Genomic DNA, 17,118 nt, shown 5'->3' on the forward strand with positions numbered 1-17,118 from the left:
AGAAGCGTTTAATATATATATATATATATATATATATATATATATATATATATATATATATATATATATATATATATATATAGTGTGTCTATAAATTGGTTAAAAGAAAAAAATGTACTCAACAGGTGATGCAAATGTTTGAATATGATTCATGTGTTTATTTTTTTAACTATTATCTTTCACTGTTTAATGAATTTTGTTTATTTGCTAATACAGAAAAAAGTATTTTTAGTTATTTTGTTTTACGATGCGCCAAAGATTTATTCCTGTATGTTTATAAAGATTATAACGATTTATAACATAGCTATAGCTATAAACAATATCTCAAAATATTTTTATATCGATATAATTAGTTGCAGTTGAATAAATAGATCCAAAGGGAACCAAATTTTTACAGTTGATCAGTTAATTCCACTCCTTTTAGAAAGTTCAGAATGTGAGTTGACTGTAGCTTTCAGAGATTGTCGTCTTCTAATTCATACGCTTCTAGTTGGATTTCTGTAGTGTCTTAGAACAAATCGTCTTTCTAATCAAGGGTTCTTTGATAACTACATTACTTCTCTTGATGATTCCCCTATCGCCATAAGGTGAATTCCCAAATCTCACCTCACCAATCATAGGTGCGCTCTACTATTTTCCTATTAACATGGTGAACTCGTTTATGACCAAATATTTAAAACAACAACATTAAAAAACAGAGATTTATATCAGGATTTCCTACTATAAATATTTCTAATTTTAAAAAGAGAAAAATGTTTTCTTCTTAAAGTTTGTAAAAAATTAAGAAACGTACACAACGAAACGAATATCTCTTCCAAATAATCTTTAATTTTATATTATATTCTGAATTTTTTCAGAAGAAAATTGAGCTCATATTTTGAATGAAATTTCAAATTTTCCCTTGAAAATGTTCAAAATTTAATATAAAAATCTTTGTAAATTGACGAGTGTACAATGACAGTGTTGTGGGGCCGTTTTCGTACACACTAACGCAGACGATACTGCCACAAGTATATTAACTATGAGTAAAAATAATGAAAAACATCAAAAATTGGAATTATTATTATTAATTTGTATCCGTATATAAATAAAGAACATATTGTCGATATTATTTTTATTTAAAAACCTCCTGTTACAAAAATAGACGCTCCAGTTATGTAAGAACTTTTGTCAGAGGCCAGGAAAGTTATCGCTTCGGCAATTTCTGAAAATAGAATAAAACACACATTTTTTACTTTATATTTCATTTAAAACATACCAAACATGATCTATACAGACGCAGATGTCCATCATCAAATAGCAAGAAGAAATAACATAGTGAAAACACATACGCTGCCAGTTGATACAAACAAAACATCCAAAATACCAAATTTGATCTATTAGATTAAATAATTATTTATTCAATATGTTTACAAGGTTTATGGAACAAAAAAAAGTTCACTATAAAATAATATTTCCAAATATCCTATTGACATTTGACAATATTGTCAAATGAGATGCTAAGAAACCGAAATGTAGGACAAGTGATTGTCAATATTATAATATTATCATTGTAATTACCTTCCGGCTCTCCGAATCTGCCCATTGGTATCATTGATCTGAAACGATCTTTAACTTTATCAGGTACACTTTCAATCATATTAGTTTTTATCATTCCAGGAAAAACTGCATTAACCCTTATGCCCAATTTGGCGAATTCTTTAGATGCAGTTTTTGTTAATAGTTCCACTCCAGCTTTGCTCGCCGTATAATTAGACTGACCTATATTACCATATTTACCTACTATGCTAGATATGTTTATTATAGAGCCATTTTGGATTCCGTGTTCCACTATGGAATTCGCAAATGTTTTTATTATCAAAAATGTTCCCTGAAAACATCGAGAATCAACTAATGGAGGTGTACTCAGTATATAGAGAGAAATTTCGCTTTTTAAGTTGTCGACGTCATCGAGGGTCCTAATTGTTTTGTTTAATTCACATTTTCAATTCGCTTCAAACCTGCAACAACTTAACTAAATATTGATTTAAGAGAAAGCTCCTAGTGTGTAAGGAGCTTTAGCTACTCCTCCTGTAACCAGCTTGCGGCGCAAGAGGGCCACGAAAAAATCAATTTGATTCCTGTCGCGATCCTTTGGGTCATAACCGCCGAAAGAATAGGTTTAGTGAAAAATATAGTCTTTTAGGGATTATCTTCTTTAATCAAAGATAAACTTTAGCAAAAATTTAAAAAAAAATAGGGGGTACTTACTTTTAAATTAACATTTATAACTTCATCAAAATCTTCCTCGGATAATTTTAATATAAAATTATCCCTCGTTATCCCGGCACAGTTAACGATTATAGAAGGAGGTTTTGAAAATTTTTCCAAACTTTTTTCTAATGTATTATTAATACTACTAGATTTAGTTACGTCTAATTCCACTCCTAAATGTTTTTCTTTCGATTTATCATTAATAATATCTAAAGTATCCTTAATTCCTTTCGGATCTCTGTCAGCTACTATGACTGAAGCGCCTTCTTTTGAAAAAATCCTACACGTGGCTCTACCTATTCCAGAAGCTCCACCTACAATATATCACTTCAAAATTTTGAATTTCTTGTAGAACTTTATTATCACATGTAAAATATTCCACTATATTATATAAGAACTCTAAAACAACTCGTCGTAAATCGATTGTATCGATTTTTAAAGGTTAACTAACCTGTTACTAAAGCTAATTTGCCTACGAGAGACATTTTTCGTTACAACGTACTAATCTGAGTGTAGATAATTTCAAACTACTGACATTTAATTAAAGATATCCTTGAAAATTGTTGTGAATAAAACATAAATATATTCGATACTGTAAATCAATGTTTGTTCGTTTCGACTCGATTCGAACTCAACGACGAAATTCAATCACAATGGAAGGATGAATAAAAATTGATAAAAAGATAATAATAAACCTTATCACAACTACATTTGACTTATATAATCGTAGAAAAGAGATTACGATAACAGTAACACGTTAATAATTATAGTATAATACAAAGCTGAGTAAAAGTATTTCGAAATCTCGTAATTTCTTTTTTTAGTAATAAATTTTGAAAATTTGAAAAACGAACATATATCACGATTAAATGAAAACCAATGGAAAAAATAAAACAACAGTGTTTTAACAGAAACTATACATCTGCACTCAATTTAAAAAATAAAAGAGGAGGAATAGGGAATTCGGATGGTTATAAAAACAAAGTTCTAGGTCAAGATTTCTTGGGAAACGTAAGAGCTATTCTCAATTTAAAAGATATTGATCCATCTCAACATTAGAATAATTTATTTTATCCGAGATAAGAGATATTTCTCCAATGGAAGCAAAAATAATAGAATTGAAAAGGAAGTTTTTCAATATCAAAGAAAGTAAAATTATAAATAATAAACGAATCAAAATATTTATATCAATTTGAATCACATTCTTTTTATATGTATGTGAATTTATTTAAGGGACTAATTTTCGACAAGAAACCTAAAAGAAGCGCCGACGAAAAATCAATTTAAATTCAACAAATACGCACGAAATTGAAAATACACTTTCCAGTAAAAATAATGGCATTTGGATGAAACTTTCAATGAAAGAACTTATCAATACTTTTTGCTGATGCGCAAAACATATAAATGTGTTTTAGTATACAAAAGAGAATACGAAAAGTTTACGCAAAGCTCCTTGTACATCTGGACAAATGTTCTTTTGAAATAAAAATTAAAGAGATATTGATTTTATTATCCAGTTCCTCAATATATTTGAAATAAAAAATATTATATTATATAGAATAAAAAATACATAAAATTGCTGTCTTTTTCATTTCGATATCACTTACTGAAATAATTCATTTCTAATTTTATTGTAGAAAGGATTTTGAATTCATTATAATCTTTATCCCTAATATAAAGTTTAGACACGTTTCTATAAAATGTGACACTTTTCAGGCCAACCTAAAAATGGAATTAACACGTGTGTTACTTAGGCACGTGACGAAAAACTAATATTAATTCAATTAAGCAATAATTGTTTTTAAAATTGGATTTAATGTTCACCACCAAGGATTGTTTTTTCATTACCTCCCATCACACTAAAATATGAAGAAGAGTTTTTACTTTTTAATTTATTGTTTGAATCAAACATTAATTAGTAATACCATTAAACGAAATGAAGTGAATTATGGTCTAATTCATAGGCATAAATTTTCCATTTTTTAACAAAAAAATTGACAAGCCGTGAGATTTCGTCAATTTCTTGTTTTCTTTTGTAATTGAAATTACCCATAGTTAGTTTACTATACTTCATATTAAATAGCTCCATAAAAAATCATTTAGTAAAGTCAAATCGAAAGAACAGGGTGTTCCATCAAAAAATATAGTCAAAGAATTGTCCACGTCAACAGGATACTAAATATGATCTGTCCTCCGGGGTGGATTCTATGTAGTCCTTTACCAACATGTAGGTTAAACGTTCACTCATTAGGGAAAATAATTGCAACGTTCTAATCGCCCTACTGAAGTTGATGATGACCAAATCAAAGTCATAATCGAAGAGGATCTTCAGATATAAAGTGTGTGTATGTGTGGTAAATCTGTTCGTATGTTTGTAAAAAATAAGAGCGTATATCGTATGTGTTTCAAAATAAATTGATTATACTGTATGTAATTATACGTGCTCAATTTTTTGCTATCAAATACCCATTATATCTATTTTTATGACGATAAAACATTATTAAATTGATGATCGCCCAATAAGAACGAAAAATAAGTCGCATCGATACAAATACGAAACAAACAACAAATTTATATTCAACTCATTACCGAGAACTAATAATAAAATTCAAAATTACTATTCCTTGTTTGATATGCATCGAAAAAATATCATTAAGAGTGAGTTCGCTTGCGTGGATTTCCCTTGCCTCTTGCTACAGTGCTATGTTAAAGTTAAACCTGTTGCCTGTCGACTGTTCTACAACGCTTCTCCTCGAAATTTTACTTTCCGGAAATTACACAGTGAAGTAGGCGATACGAAGGAAAAAGTATTTTCAACAGGTAGATAATCAAGCCACAAAAAAATGAAATTTTGTGGTTGGTGAATAATACCCAGTTAATCAACTGTCAACAAAATGTATGGTATGTTATTGGAGAGTGTTCAGCATTTTGTGCAGGTAAAATTTTTAATAATTTCTCGTATAATATGCCGATAATTTACACTCCGAACACTTGAATAAAATTAATATTAATTAAGGTGGAGAAGACAAAGGTGTAATTGATATATTTTTTTCAGAGAGCAAATAATAAATTCGTTTTTGTTTTGAAATAATCAATTCTCATACAAAACAATTTTATATTTTACATTTTAAAGGGCTATTTATTTAGTCTCCACAAATTTCATCGTTTTCGTGTTATTTAAACTTGGTTTTCATTTTCGGTGCTCTAGAAAAATAATCATCCTTCAACGGGAAAAGGTTTCCTTTGGTTCCTGACAGAAGCGACACGAGCTGTCGGGTGATCCTCCGATGTTCTTCTGATGGTAGTTCACCGGACAGTGTCCAGTAAGCATACCACTAACTCTCCTTAGCTCATCTTTGTTCAATGAAAGGCCTTCTCAGACCAATTGGTGGTATAGGAAAGAAATATTTTCGATTGTTTCAGACCTGAGGTCTAATTCCATGTTTCTAATATCTTCTCGTTTTCCCACTTTTATATGACTTGATGACTTTTTGGGAAAACTATAAAAGATTGAATGAATTTTATGAGAGTCAAGTGGTCTGCTCTGCTGTCTGATAGGTTGAATATCTTTGTATTGCAGTGGTTAGTTGATAGAAGGTTCCGAGACCATTGGGGTAGCGAGCCCTTTGCGACTAATTTAGGGTTGTTTCCCCAATTTTGGTTTTTGTTTTTGGCTACCATAGTACAATGGATTTGTATATCCAGTTCATCCAAGCTCCTCTTACTATTTTACAGCAGTTGTATAAAGCATTTCGTGCCTTATGGCTTACGGATTGTAGATACAAGGGCAATAACTTAGTTGTCGTTGAGTTTATGGAATTTATCACTTCGTTTTGTATTAACTACATATTAGTTTTGAATGATTTCTTGTTTTCCAGTGAAATATATTATTTCAACCATTGCCTAGAATTAGTCAATCTATAATCTATTATTATTATAGTTATCGTCTTCAGAAACAGAAGTTGAACAGGTTACTTTCAGTCTTAAAAAAAGTTTAGTATGAATTAAGTAATAATATTTATAAATTTGGCGAAGTTGCAGGGGAAATAAATTACATTATTATGAAACTTTTAATAGTACCAAGAAATAGTGATTAGATATAAAAGAAATAAATAATTATCACATCAAATATTGAAAATATTGAAAGATATATAATTTGCAATCATTATCTAACTTTTCATCAATATTATCGGTATCTGTCCATTACTTGTAATGTAATAGAGAATCAATTTGATACATTTTTAGTATCTATTAAATTAATCAATTTAGTCTACTGTCCATTCGACAATTGAACAAAATCATACGCCAATATACAAATCTCTCCTAGATATAAAAATTTTGTTTTTTAAAAATAATTCCCTTAAATGAAATTATTTAACTTACGTATTGGAACCAAACCATTTTTAAGGTCTCTTCTGATTGAAAATTAGACTTTGAAACATGTAAAAATTGACGATTCGACCTATTTCGATCTATATCGAAATAAAAATGGTCCAAGAAATAAAAAAGCTAAAACAAATTGAGATTCACTCTTAAAACGGCATCGTAATAAAAAATTATTATAATTAGGATATGAAAATTAGAATAATAAATCTTCTGGAATCAGTTTTCAAGTAGGAACTATATTTTTTGATAGGCATTATAAATTTTGCGTCATATTACATCTCGGATAGCATCATCACTTCACTTTTTAATGTTCTGTTTTCTCTTTCCACTGGAATCTCCTTTTCTAATAACGCTATAAATTTTCGATTTTGATATTTCAGGTAAATCGTTGATTCACTCTCGTTTTTCAAATGTTCATATACAGTGAGATCTAAAAGTAATGGATAAATTTAATCTTCTCGTAATTATGGATGCAAATAGGATCCCGCAACAACTTTTTTTTATATCTGTATCTTTTATTGTATACTTAAAGTAGGGTTCCAGATTAATTTTTTGATATACGGTAGAAAATTGTCTAGAATAGGTGAAAATATGCTCAACACAGATACGTGACAATTTTTGGCAAACAAAAAATTCGAGATGAATGTATACTGTCGTACTGTCAAAATTGAGCTTAAAATCGATCCGAATAGATTTATTTTAACTTTCCATTTGGACTTGAATCAATTCTGTCCATTTTCTTGTTCCTCCCAATCATCCCCGTTTTCTTCCCATCCAAGATAGATCTGATTCAGTATCTAGTTGTATGGAAGAGTAGAAAACTAGCTTTCCTTTTAGGGGTGAAAGTATGGTGTAAATACCGAACTGGATGCTAGACTAATCTTAATCTTTCATCGTAGCATGATTTGTTGCTTATCATGGATTGAATTATATATCAATATTGAACCAAGTAATCATATTTTTCTTTCTAATTTTCATTTTTAATTGTTATTCAAGAAAGCAGTGCAAATTTGGTTAACCTGAAATATCAATGTTATTTTTAATATGTAGCATTATTCTCAACATTCAATAAGTTTTCCAGTATTTATATTTATATTTTTGGGGTACCTTATAATGTTATTTATTGATTCATTATTGGTATCACTCATTTTTACCAACAAATTTCTTGAAAACTATAGAAATATTGATACTGATGTAATATAGAAGAGTTTTCGGATACCAAGTACAAATATTGTTTTGTAAATTGTGCTTGAAATGGTTATAAAAAGTAAAATTAAGTCCATTGTACTTTTCTGAAATCTATTCCCAAAAGCAAACAAAATGGTGAGGATACCAGCTATGCGAATATAAAATATTCATTAGTTAATTACTTTACTCAGTTGAAAACAGCATTTTTCATTACACGAAATTATTTTATATCCTAACAAAAGGAGATGATCCCAACTGATGTGATTGCATTAAATCCGTTTTCATCTACCGAAATTTACTTTTGAGACCTTATTCTACTGAATTTACATGATAAAAAGAAGACAAAATAAATTGATGAAACACAACATCCTTGTATATAATAAAATTTAAGTTATGAGCTTTTTTGTATGAAAAACTTACGATTTATAGTTGGAATATGGGGAAGATGTGTGGCAAAAGTTGCTTATTGAATCGGAATGTAAATATACCGTATTCAGTACTCATCAAACGTATCCAGATAATATAATGTCTACTCTGGCAATGGCATTGGCTAATATCACTTCCACTTCTTTAGATGATTCTATGATGTTTTTTGGTAGATGTTTTGTTAGATTCTTCAGCAATTATGGGTAAGCAAAGTAGATATATTTCATTTATAACTAATTAGAAAATATGTTTTTGTTTCTAAGCATTAACATCGAAAAGAAAGGTCTATTTTTCATTTACCGATGTGTAGAAGGCATTCGATAGTGTTACAAAAGCAAACATAGAAAAGATTTATGAAGAAAGGCAGAAGAAAATTGTTATAAGCAAAAATAGAAGGTCAGACACATTCACAACAAAGGAAGGATTAAGACAAGGAGGAAGATTAAGCACATTGCTGTTTGTCGTATTTATGGACGACATAATTAAGCGCTGGAAAGAAAAAAACAAAGAGTATGTATGTGGGGCACAATTTAGAGAAAGTAGACGTAGAATCGATAACAGGGAATGAAAAAGAATTATAACAAATCGAATTATAAGGAACGAAGAACTGGAAGAAAATGGAATGAAAATAAACACAAAGAAAACGAAGATATTGACAAACGGAGATTACAAAGTGCACGGATTGCTCTGGTCAACGCATTCATAAATAAGAAAGAAATGTCACGAAAAAACAAAATGGAAGTATTTCGAACTATATTTAGGCAAATATTAACACATTGCTGTGAATTATGGGTGCAAAATTAACAGAAAACTAAAAAATATGTTACAGTGTTGAAATATTTAAGAAGAGTGAAAGGAGTGACAAGGAAAGATAGAATTAAAAATGATATTGTTAGAGAAGAAGTGCAAGTAATACAAGTCACCTAATTCATTGAAAGGAAGCGGTTGAGCTGATGAGGACATTTACAGAGAATGGGCAATTCAAGCAAGCCAAACGATAACAAAAAAGGAACAGAGGAAGACCAAGAGAAATATGGGAAGACGTGAAAAGACAATATTTGAAGAAGAAAAAACTGACATGGAACGAAGCAAAAATAATGGTTGTGAATAAGAAAAAAAATGGGTCATTAAATATTGTGAATTTCTGTAGCTCCGCACACTAAAATCGAATCAGTTGGATGAGTTGGATAGGATTCCTCTGGGCTTAGAACCACTATACAGGGTCTTTCAAAACAATTGCAAGCGAGTTATATCACTGCATTAAGCGAAAAAAATCGATTAAAATCACCAAACAATCACATGTTTATAAAGTATAGATTAATCGCAAATTTTTGAACTTTGCGTTATAAACATGTGATTGTTTGGTGATTTTTAATCGATTTTTTTCACTTAATGCAGTGATATAACTCGCAAGCTAACGTTATGAAACGTATTTGAAACTAATACCTAGTTTACTTCAAATAACGATATTAAATAATTCAATACAGAGAAGTTGCTTCAAAAATTGATTATGTTGCTAGAAATAGTACAAGTTGGGCCTGTTTAATGAAAAAATGTCGTCACGATATTTTAGTTATACTGAGCAGATATTTTTCTGCATAACTTTTGTTGGTGCTCTTTCTTTCTGATATATTTGATTATTTTTAGATATGACGTTATTATAAAAGCAACAGGAAGATATTTCGCAGATTTTTTAAGTAATATAGATAATCTCCATTCGCAATTTAGAGTATCTTATCCGAAAATGAAAAGTCCTTCCATGTACATTACCGATATTGACGAAGACGGTTGTGTTTTAGTTTATCGAAGCACTAGACAAGGTTTTACGCAATACATGAGAGGTATGCTATTTAAAAAACTTGATGTAATGCATTTCGACGTATGATTCGGTTTACGAGGGCAGTTTTAAGATAGACAAATAAAAACAAATATTTATACATAACTCAATTGTTTTTCAAAATATTTTTCTCCAAAACATGTGATTTGAACGCATAAATCGCTTCTCCATGTGTAGAAAAACGTTGAACTCACCATTTATTTATGAATTGGGTACCAAATAAGGACTATTTTGACTGTTCAAAAACGTTTTTGTTTAAACTGATATGTCAGATTTCCTATTGTGGTAGTGGAGAGAATCATTCGTCTTCTGCTTCTGGAAAAAAAAATGCTGGTGTACCATTTAGAATTGACCGTTCTACGTTGCTCTAATGAAACAATGGCAACATGTCTAGTTTTTCCGAAAACACAGGTTACCATTTGCCTCGACATGCTTCTCACGCAAACAACTTGTCAAAGTCAGATTTGATATATTCATATCAGTGTTGTCTATTCTCAAAACTTAAGTAGCAACCCTCGTATATATAAAAAATCGAATTGTACTAATAAGAAAAGTAATGACCACATATTATAGGGTATTACAAGCCATTAGAAAATTTTATTTTGTAGTATTAATAATTTAAATATTTTCCTTATCATAATTTCAGTTTTAAAAATATTTTTTTAGGACAATTATATCAGATAGCTTCCGAGTTTTTCAATTTGAAATTGGAAACTCACGTTATCGAAACAACCAATAAAATAACGTCCGATGGACGAGATTTGACAATTGTAACGTTTCGACTGAATTTTGATAATTCACAATATGTAAGTGAAAAAATCAAATTACAACTCAAATAATTTACATAATTTAAAAAATTAACAATTATTATAGATGTGTAATAAGAAGGCCGAACAAGCTACACAAATAAAATGCGATTTTCCACCATTCTCATGTTGTCTGTTACTGGAATTATTTCCGTTTGCCGTATTATTGGATCCAACTTTGACGATAATTGGTGTCGGAGAAAAGCTAGTTGAGGTTGCTGGCGATAAAGAAAAACTTCTGGGTCAACCCTTATCGAAATATTTCAAATTAAGGTCGCCCAAAGGGATTTTGATGAGCTGGAAAAATGTAAGCAGTATCTGTTTTCGGATAATAATATTTTTTATACGATTTTTGATGCAAAACATTTAACAATTATTAAAATATCTAATATTTTTATCATTCGGTATGAAAACCTCGAAATACACTAATTTTATACACATGTACAGGTTTCTTCTCGACGAGCTGAATCGGAAATGTATATGGGAAAATATTGCGATTAGTGTTTTAGCTAAAATAATTTGTTTACTGAAACTTCCGGTTATACCGGACCCAAACTTCGTTATTTCAAGTGGAATGCTATGGTTTTTATTAAACTTTATACAATGCCTAAAATCCACCATTTTTTAATTATTTCACATTTTTGAAATTTTTGCACACATGTAGCCCTCCACTAAAAAAATTATATTTCCAAGTTTAAGTGAGTCAGGTCTAATATTTTTAAGATTTGAACAAATAACACTTACAGCTTTCAAAATCTGTGAAAACCTTGACAAAAATTTATATAGGGTGTTTAGAAACTGATGCCGAATTTCGCTATCTAAAAACTTTATTTTTTCAAATGGCAACCCCCATATTTTTCTTTACCACTGGATTCTACGCTTCAAATTAATGCGACTTCTTTAGTAAATTCAAACATCTCAAATTAACGGTTTTTGTATAAACTTATCGGTTGTTTGGAGCGACCAAAAAACATATCAACAAAAAAACAAAAACAATGTAAACAGCTTGAAGTTTAAGCGTTGCAAAAGTGTTTATCATGTCCCCTTTAGGATTTATTAATGAAGATTATTTCAATTTGCTGGTAATATACGGAGAATGTGATAAAGATTATTAAACGAGCCTGCGTTACTTTCCGTTTGCGATATCCGGATAGACCACTACCTACCCCTAATACACTTACGCGGCTCATTCATAATTGTAAAGCCCACGGGCACTTTGTACAAATGACTTGTGCATATCAAAAAATTGAAGCTAACGACTTCTTGTCCTATTTCTGGACCCCAATTCATTATGGTGTCGAAGTACCGGGTTCGTTCAACTACTTAACCTCTTGTTTATATTCAAAATCATGATGATAGACTAAAAGCTCATCTGTAGTCATAAAGCGACATCAGAATTTCAAAAAAATTATTGTAAACATACGTATATTTCGTCTAAACGCCGACTGACACAAGTCAGTAACCGACATCATCTTAGACGCGTCTGAGAGATGTAAATCGTGCAGAATATCTACTGCTTTCATCAGCTAACACAAGTAGCTTGTGAATTAATAAAGTTCCAATAAACAAAAATATCTGAACGAACTTTCCTTTTAGTTCAGGTACTAATCAACAAACTCCTTAGGTTAACATAATTTATTTTCTGGACGCCACACATGAAATATCTAAATATTAAGACAATGCTAGGTAAAAGTAGTTAATACTTGAAAATAGTCAAAATTTCGGAGATTAAAAATCGTAATGTATCTAATCGAATATTATATAAACACGTATAATATAATTTTTAGATGTACTATTTGAAATCAGTCAATTTTGAACTTGAAGTTCTTCGAACGGAATTGATAAAATCGACTTTGGAAGATTTGGAACAAGAATCACAAGATACATGTGATAATTTAAGTGTTCGAGAAATTGAAATCGATGGTAAAAGTATTTCTCCTTATTCCTTAAGACGAGACAGTCAACCTGGCTTGAGGAATATTCTACTAAAAGGACAGATGAAATATTTGAGCGACATTAACGGTATTATTTTTCTTTGCAGCCCCGTGTAAGTTCGTTTCGTTTTTTTATTTCATATTCCAATAAACCGACCTCTAAGTTTTCCATTTTGTACTTCATAATCGATTTAAACAGAATTGAAACTATTAATAATTTATTAATAAATTTCGTTGCAACGTTAATTTTTTAGAATAAATGATATAAGTGAGTTACCTGATCAAGGACTTTATTTGAATGATTTAAATCCACACGGTTTAAGTAAAGAAATGGTACTTACCGGTTGGCAAAGTAATTCCAAGTAAGTATTTAATTCAAAAACTTACTTTATTTGGTAATTCACAAATGAAAAATATTTTAAAAATTTGAATACAATTTACACTGCTCGAAATACTATTTACGTCTCATTAATTTCAACAAAAATTTATGTTTATATTTAGTAATGTACGAGTATATGAAAAAAATGATCGGTTTTTTCGATTTTCTCGCTAAAATCGTTTACAGATTACATTTGATGTTTGACAAAGCGGAACAAAGGGCAACTGAGCTAGAAAAAAATTACACACTTCTCGATATGTGGAAACGACGTGGAGATGAGTTGCTTTATTCAATGATTCCAAAACCAGTAGCGGATTCGTTAAGAACAGGAAATAGCCCACTAAGTACTTGTAAGGTGACTAAAAATATACAGAGTGAGCGATAAAAAAAACAATATTAGCTGGTATTTAACAGTATTTATCTTATTTTGAAACCCTTTGATTTTTGTTTTGAAACATTTTTAATATCGTTTATCAATATTCTAATTTCTAATCAATTTTTTTGTTTAAATAAAAACAAATATATTTCAGTCATTCGACATTGTTACTGTAATGTTTTGCGAATTAGTTGGATTCAATTCAACTACGGTCGAAGATGCAATGGAATTGGTGAGTACCATGAACGCCGTATTCTCGTGCTTCGATTCCTTAATGGACGCTTTTAACGTTTACAAGGTAACTATCTATAAATCATTATTTCCTATAATTAAATTTCAATCAACGTAACAAATGTTCAAATTTGAAATTGTTTGTCGTGCCATTTTCCATCACCAACCATTTTCCCGATTTGTGGACATTTATTTAATTAGAAAGGGTAAAAAAACTATTTTAGCTGGTGTCCTCGTTCTCGACATTCCACTTCCCTGAAAATCCCTTCGTCTACTTAGCGATGTCTTAATGGAAACGTTCCTCTTATTCATCGTAGACTGCTCCCAAATATTCAGGGAAGATGTTGAAGTGCGAGTAAAGGAAACGTTTGTTACATCCCAAGCCCTTTTGCGCTAAGATGAAATTCCTCGATATGATCACTTTCGTGGTTACCCCAAGCGCGTTTTTCATTTACATGAGACACCTGTCTAATTCCTTGCTTTCACAAACTGCTTGTCATATCATAGTTTGATGTACCGATGGTGCGAGTAATTTCACAAACTTCTTTTTTGACCAAATTTTTCTAGTTCAGTAATTGTAGGTCGAAACTGTTGGTCAAATTTATATGGCCGTATGCGGAGCTCCAAACAAAAACGAAAATCATGCACGAAATATTATCGATGCTGCTTTGGAAATGGTAAAACATATCAGACAATTGAAAATTCCTTCCGGTACTAAAGTCGACGTTAGAATAGGTAAAAATTTTTTTTAGAACAATAATGGATACTTAAGGTTCAAACAATTGTTTTTAGGAGCACATTCTGGTCCAGTGGTGGCTGGAGTAGTTGGCATAAAGGTACCTAGATATTGCTTTTTTGGAGACACCGTCAATACGGCTTCTAGAATGCAATCATCTAGCGAGGTAAATTTTACCATTTTATTAAATAAAATCTTCTGCTAGCTTTAAACCTAATTCCAAAAGATTTTAAATCGTTTAAATTGGAGTTGGAGTTCAATTAAAACATTTTTTTAGGGTCTATAATAATTTTCCGATCTTATTATTTACTATTAAAAAACTATTTTATCAATAATTTATAAATATACTAATCGTTTTTCTACAGCCAGCAATGGTGCACATATCTGAACCAACAAAATGTCTTCTACCTAAAGAAAGATACATTATAATCAACAGAGGTACCGTAAAAATCAAAGTAAGTTTATTTATAAAAAGTAAGATTAGAGAAAACTAGAGCTATAAATACCAGATATGATTCGATCTAATATGCTTCACTTTAATCTAAATGTTCCTTCTAGCCTTGTTAAGTTAGATTTTTTAGCATAACTCAGTAAATACATTGACGGGGATGCATCCACCCAAATCCGTAGGCCACCACCATCATTAATACCGATCCTAAAAACATTTTCGAGTTTGTTGGAAACAATCTGATTGAGTTTAAGATTCAGACTGCTGGTTTCACAAAGAAGGTTGGCATTGCGGATCAGAGTTGGTCATGTCTGGACATAAAACATCACCGTAAATTCGCTTGTTGGGCATCGAGGCCGAATTATCTAAGACAACTTCACAAAAACTTGGATATCAAAAAGTTGTATACTCCGCACCAGTTTCTAATCCTCTAAAAGTCCACCTTTGGAGTATTGCTTAGGAGCTTGGCTCTAAAGCGTAACATGAAGATGTTCGACTCCATACAGAATAAGCTTAGAGCATAGACTTGACTGGTACTACCACGGCAGATGCTCTTCAAAGCAGTATTTACAAGACTTACTCGACAGGAAGACGATGCTCATGAACAAGAGTAACATGAAGTTGTTCGACTCCATACAGAATAAGCTTAGAGCATAGACTTGACCGGTACTACCACGGCAGATGCTCTTCAAAGCAGTATTTACAAGACTTACTCGACAGGAAGACGATGCTCATGAACAAGCGTAACATGAAGATGTTCGACTCCATACAGAAGAAGCTTAGAGCATAGACTTGACTAGTACTACCACGGCAGATGCTCTTACAAGCTGTATTTACAAGACTTACTCGACAGGAAGACGATGCTCATGAACAAGCGTAACATGAAGATGTTCGACTCCATACAGAAGAAGCTTAGAGCATAGACTTGACTGGTACTACCACGGCAGATGCTCTTACAAGCTGTATTTACAAAACTTACTCGACAGGAAGACGATGCTCATGAACAACGTTAATTTATATTTTCTTTTGAGAAGTACAAGCCTTCTGGAATCAGCTACAAAGACACGTCTTTCTCGAACACGTTAGACTACTGGAGTGTAATAGGATTTCCTCTCTTACGTTATTTTTTGAAATATTCTTCAAATAAAATCGAACTAAAAATTGTATTATTGTTAGAGCAAAATGTTTTTAGTAGCTCCAAATGTAAAAAAAACCGCATGGATTTAAATAGGGCTGTATTACAGGTCAATTGACTGATCCTCTTTATCAAACAATCTTTATCGTTCCGTGAAATTCTCTATTGATTGTAAAACGTGAATTTTATTTTCAGGGTAAAGGTAATATGCAAACGTTCTGGGCATTCGATAATATTTATAACGGCGAAGAAAACAGCGACACCTGACATCTTTTTAAACATAATAATATTTACATGCATAATTTTTGTATCGTCAAAATTTAACGGCATAGCGATGTAATACATTTCAATGAAAAAACTCTTACATCATGTTTTTATTTATATCCCATTCCCAATTATAAGTCAAACCATTTGTTAAGATAAACAAGACGTAATCTGTTGATTATTCCAAGTCAAGGTGTTCACTAGGTCTGGAAGTTGTGGACAACACTTTAAAACGTAAAGGCTAGAAAATGTTCAATTCATTTCTACAACATTAATAGGGATGTTGTTTGATTCAGTTTCCATTTAGGTTAGGTTCAGTTTTCCTCTATTCATTGCACTGTAATTCGCAGTGCCATCTCCTTTTAAATCCATATACTTTTCCCAATAACTTCAATACACTTTTTATAATAAGAATCTTCAAGCATAACTACCGATATCACCTGATAAATGTTGGAAAATCTTTGACCACCAAGCGATTTTTTGAAGTTTAGGAACAGAAAATGATCAGAAGAGACCAAATCTGGCGAATAGTGTGCAAGAAATAACAATTCAAACTTTAATTCATTAATTTTGGCCATTGCAATAACGGATGTGTCAGCTGGTACATTATCTTGATGTAACAACAATTAGTTAGTTTTTCCTTTTTGGTGGATATTGGAGAAAAACTTTAACTCCAACAGGAAAGGAAGGAGCAAAATGGTATACGAGAAAACATACGT

The 17,118-nt window shown here is 31.0% G+C and overlaps 2 protein-coding genes across 2 annotated transcripts; one reads left to right on the forward strand and one right to left on the reverse strand.

Annotated features, from left to right (window-relative positions):
* Positions 1 to 1,099: 1,099 nt before the first annotated feature.
* On the reverse strand, positions 1,100 to 2,882 carry LOC130893709 (estradiol 17-beta-dehydrogenase 8). Its single transcript, XM_057800024.1, has 4 exons — positions 2,705 to 2,882; positions 2,251 to 2,567; positions 1,561 to 1,870; positions 1,100 to 1,204 (listed from the first exon to the last, which is right to left on the reverse strand). The coding sequence occupies exons 1-4, from the start codon at positions 2,736 to 2,738 to the stop codon at positions 1,119 to 1,121; spliced, it is 747 nt and encodes a 248-aa protein (XP_057656007.1). The 5' UTR covers positions 2,739 to 2,882; the 3' UTR covers positions 1,100 to 1,118.
* Positions 2,883 to 4,904: 2,022 nt separating this feature from the next.
* Positions 4,905 to 16,499, forward strand: LOC130893710 (soluble guanylate cyclase 89Db-like). Its single transcript, XM_057800025.1, has 13 exons — positions 4,905 to 5,189; positions 8,257 to 8,456; positions 9,901 to 10,094; positions 10,757 to 10,896; positions 10,964 to 11,203; positions 12,684 to 12,943; positions 13,085 to 13,192; positions 13,396 to 13,564; positions 13,740 to 13,883; positions 14,398 to 14,551; positions 14,609 to 14,718; positions 14,918 to 15,007; positions 16,331 to 16,499. Exons 1-13 carry the CDS (start codon positions 5,148 to 5,150, stop codon positions 16,400 to 16,402), a joined length of 1,923 nt encoding a protein of 640 aa, XP_057656008.1. The 5' UTR covers positions 4,905 to 5,147; the 3' UTR covers positions 16,403 to 16,499.
* Positions 16,500 to 17,118: the final 619 nt, after the last annotated feature.

This window comes from Diorhabda carinulata, chromosome 5, assembly GCF_026250575.1.
Source record: "Diorhabda carinulata isolate Delta chromosome 5, icDioCari1.1, whole genome shotgun sequence".
NCBI lineage: Eukaryota > Metazoa > Arthropoda > Insecta > Coleoptera > Chrysomelidae > Diorhabda > Diorhabda carinulata.